This window comes from Gossypium hirsutum, chromosome D08 (genome assembly GCF_007990345.1).
Source record: "Gossypium hirsutum isolate 1008001.06 chromosome D08, Gossypium_hirsutum_v2.1, whole genome shotgun sequence".
Taxonomy (NCBI): Eukaryota; Viridiplantae; Streptophyta; class Magnoliopsida; order Malvales; family Malvaceae; genus Gossypium; species Gossypium hirsutum.
Window position 1 is genome coordinate 19,188,792 of NC_053444.1, and position 3,673 is coordinate 19,192,464.

Consider the following 3,673-nt stretch of genomic DNA (forward strand, 5'->3'; position numbering starts at 1 on the left):
GTGCATCCTCTATGGCTTTCATATTTTCTTTGTTCTTTATCCTCTCCATCTCTCTTTATTTTATAACACAATTTACTTTTTTGAAACTTAAAATTTTTAATTTATATAACAAGATGTTAGACATATTCAAAATAGGTTTAAATATTGCCCCATATGGTAGCTCCCATACGCCATAGGTGGTTGTCTATTTATTTAGGGATAATCAAATAATTAATTTTTGAATTTGATATATATATTTCTTCTACATTGATCCTTAACTTTATATAAGTATTATTTAAAAATATAAGGAAATTCTAAGAAATTCTAATAAATATTTTAAATTATAAAAGTTAAGATTTTAAATTTTTTTGAAATTGTAAAATGCGTAAAAGAATTATTCAAAAAGTTCAGAATGAAATTGGAAAAATACATCCAATTTATCACAGAAAAATAAAAAATAAATAAAAAAATTATTTTACAATTATTTTGAGATTATAAAAGATGTATAAAATTATTTAAAAAATTACCTCCAAAACCAACCTAGACAACTAAATGTTTGGATTCAAATAAACTTAAATGTCTATTTGCATAGGTTCATTTTTATTTTTATTTTTTAATTTCTATCTTCTTTTTTTAAAAACAAAAGTAGGTGATGATGTAGCATACTCTTAGAGAGTCATGTCATCACCTCTTAACGGTGTTGAAAAAAAGATTAGAATGTTTAACAAAATTCAAGTTTAGAGGCTCAGGTGGACACAAAAGATACAAGGATCAAATTGAAAAAAAAATGTTAAGTTGAGATACTAAATGTTGCTTTATCCAATTTATTTACGGGGATATTAGTTAAGTTCACGATAATATTAAGTGAATAGAAATGTTTGGTGGGATAGATAAGCGAAGGAGATGAGCAAATTAAGCACAATTAGGTGAAAGGGCTCTGAATCAGCCATGGTATGGCCTTGGCACCGCGTGTTACATACACATGGCCGTTGGCTGTCACTTGCGTGACAAGCGCTTTCCTTGAATCTTGACTGCCACTCTTTCTTGCCACCTCGCCACCCCTTTCACTCCCACCACGCCAAAATGGCGCTTGAACCTTACTGGCTTCTTGTCCTTTTATACATTTGTTTTTCCTCCCTCTCTCTTATACTTGGCAAATGGTCACTCTGTTTGTTTCCTTCCTATGCCTGTATATAAAGAGGATAAGTCCAAGTCTGTGCATGCATCCACTTTAATTCTACTTGCCTCGAAACTCTCAGTCTCAGATTCATTTCTTGCAAATAAATAAGGTTCATTCGTTCACTCATCTTTTCTAATGAAGTTGATTGTATTTCTTGTGGTTCTCCCTTGGGTGGCTGTGTTTGCTAGAAACTTTTCCCAAGATTTTGACCTCACATGGGGAAGTGACCGAGTTAGGATACTGAACAACGGAGAGCTGCTCACTCTCTCACTCGACAAAGACTCTGGCTCAGCTTTCCAGTCCAAGAATGAATATCTGTTTGGAAAGATTTCAGTGCAACTTAAACTTGTCCCTGACTACTCAGCTGGCACTGTCACATCGTACTACGTAAGCACTACTGATGCATATTATGCATTTCCTGCTAAAATTTTGACTCATGACATGGGCTTGTTTTGGTTGCAGTTAGCCTCACAAGGATCAACATGGGATGAAATAGACTTTGAGTTCTTAGGGAATTTGAGTGGTGACCCTTATACTGTTCACACCAATGTAATTACTGAAGGTAAAGGAGACAGAGAGCAACAATTCCGCCTCTGGTTTGACCCAACAGCAGACTTCCACACCTATTCCATCCTCTGGAATCCCCATGTCATCATGTAAGAACCGCCCCCTTCCACACGTATAACTTTTTTATATGCAAAAACAACTTGAATTAACAGTAAATGATCGATCCATTCAGCTTCTATGTTGATGGGACCCCTATTAGAGAATTCAAGAACTTGGATTCAACTAAAGTTCCGTTCCCCGAGAGCCGGGCAATGAGAATTCATTCAAGTATTTGGAATGCAGATGACTGGGCGACAAAAGGTGGTCTCATCAAAACAGATTGGAGCAAAGCACCTTTTACAGCTTCCTTTAGGAACATCAGTGCACAAGCATGTATTTGGGCCTCTGGGTCTGGGGCTTATCCATGCAGCTCCAATTCATGGCAGGCAAAACAGCTGGATGCGCCAAGCCTGGAAAGATTGATGTGGGTGCAGAAGCATTACATGATTTACAACTACTGCATTGACCTAAAGCGATTCCCACAAGGACTCCCTCTCGAATGTGCTGCTACAACATAGACTGAAATGCTACATTCTATTTCTTCCCATTGCCAAGAGACTTCACAAAATCTATACATATATCACACATATTTTACCAAAACTATGCTAGTAGATCATCTTAAGTTGCCACAGCTAATTTTCTCTTTGTCTAATTAATTACTAGTTTTTTCTTGAATTAGCTAATAGCTTTCAATAAGAAAATCACAACCAAGGTTTTTCTTTCAACAAAACGATATAAGCCTATATATTCATAACGACTATTGGAACTAACGACTTGATTAATTTTAGGCCAAACCACACCTTTAGCCACTAAACTATGGGTAAGCTTTTGTTTCATCATTTAATTAAAAAAAGTTACAATTTGATTATTAAATTATTCAAAAGTTTTCATTAAGTCATTGAACTGTTAAAATTAATACATATAATTTTTTCTGTTCACATTGCTTCCACCAATCAAAAGCACTCTTTCCATTTCTCTTCTATAATTCAATTATTTTCATGAACCAATTTTGGATGTGACGAATTTGCGAACCAAAATACAAATAGTATTTTTTTCTCTGATCTTCGACATTAATCATTAGATCGAATTGGATCTAAAGTATGTTCTTCTACTTGTCGATAGGTAATGATCCATCTACCAACCATCAAATTGTCGCTTAGAGTTCGCTAACAAAATTTTTTTAAAAGAAAAGCTTAGTAGGCCAATGACTTAAATAAAAACTTTTGAATAGTTTAAAGACCAAATTGTACCTTTTTTTAGTTAAATGACCAAAAATGAAAACTTACTCATAATTTAGTTACTAATGGTGTCATTTACTTTTAATTTTAGAAGTAAACTAGAGCAGGTGGTGATGTGATTTCCAGAGCTTGAATTGTTTGGAAAGTAGCTCGATTGGGTTGGATCGTCTTGAAATGGTTCAACGGATGGAAACCTTGACCTATAATAGTATGAGCTAAAGAACCTTAGAGCAGGTGATGATGTGAGTTCTCGAATTTGAATAGTTTGGGAAATAGCTCGATTGGGTTTGATTGTCTTCAAATGGTTCTACGAATGGAAACCTCGACCTGTAGTAGAACAGCTAAAGAACCTTAGCTATATTAAAGTTAAGACCCACTTAACTCACGGATTTACTAGAACCTTGGTATAAGTGAAGTCGCCACACCCTGGGATGGTGAATGGAGTGATAAGACAATTTGAACGCCACAAACATAGAAAGTTGAATAAGTTCGGTATAGTTCGGTTAAGAACCAAAGAGAAAATTCTCACAAAGTAATGTTTAATTCAAAAATATTGTGTAACCTTACAAATGTTCATCCAATAGCTTGATATAGATCTATAAGTGACCTTTCAAATTCGGCATTCAACTAGCTATTAACAAAAAAACATTTAAATTCGGTTCACAACTTA

The 3,673-nt window shown here is 34.5% G+C and overlaps 1 protein-coding gene across 1 annotated transcript; it reads left to right on the plus strand.

Moving 5' to 3' along the window:
- The first annotated feature begins 988 nt into the window (after positions 1 to 988).
- On the plus strand, positions 989 to 2,638 carry LOC107918645 (xyloglucan endotransglucosylase/hydrolase protein 22). Its single transcript, XM_016848237.2, has 3 exons — positions 989 to 1,546; positions 1,622 to 1,815; positions 1,899 to 2,638. The coding sequence occupies exons 1-3, from the start codon at positions 1,295 to 1,297 to the stop codon at positions 2,281 to 2,283; spliced, it is 831 nt and encodes a 276-aa protein (XP_016703726.1). The 5' UTR covers positions 989 to 1,294; the 3' UTR covers positions 2,284 to 2,638.
- The last annotated feature ends 1,035 nt before the right edge of the window (positions 2,639 to 3,673 follow it).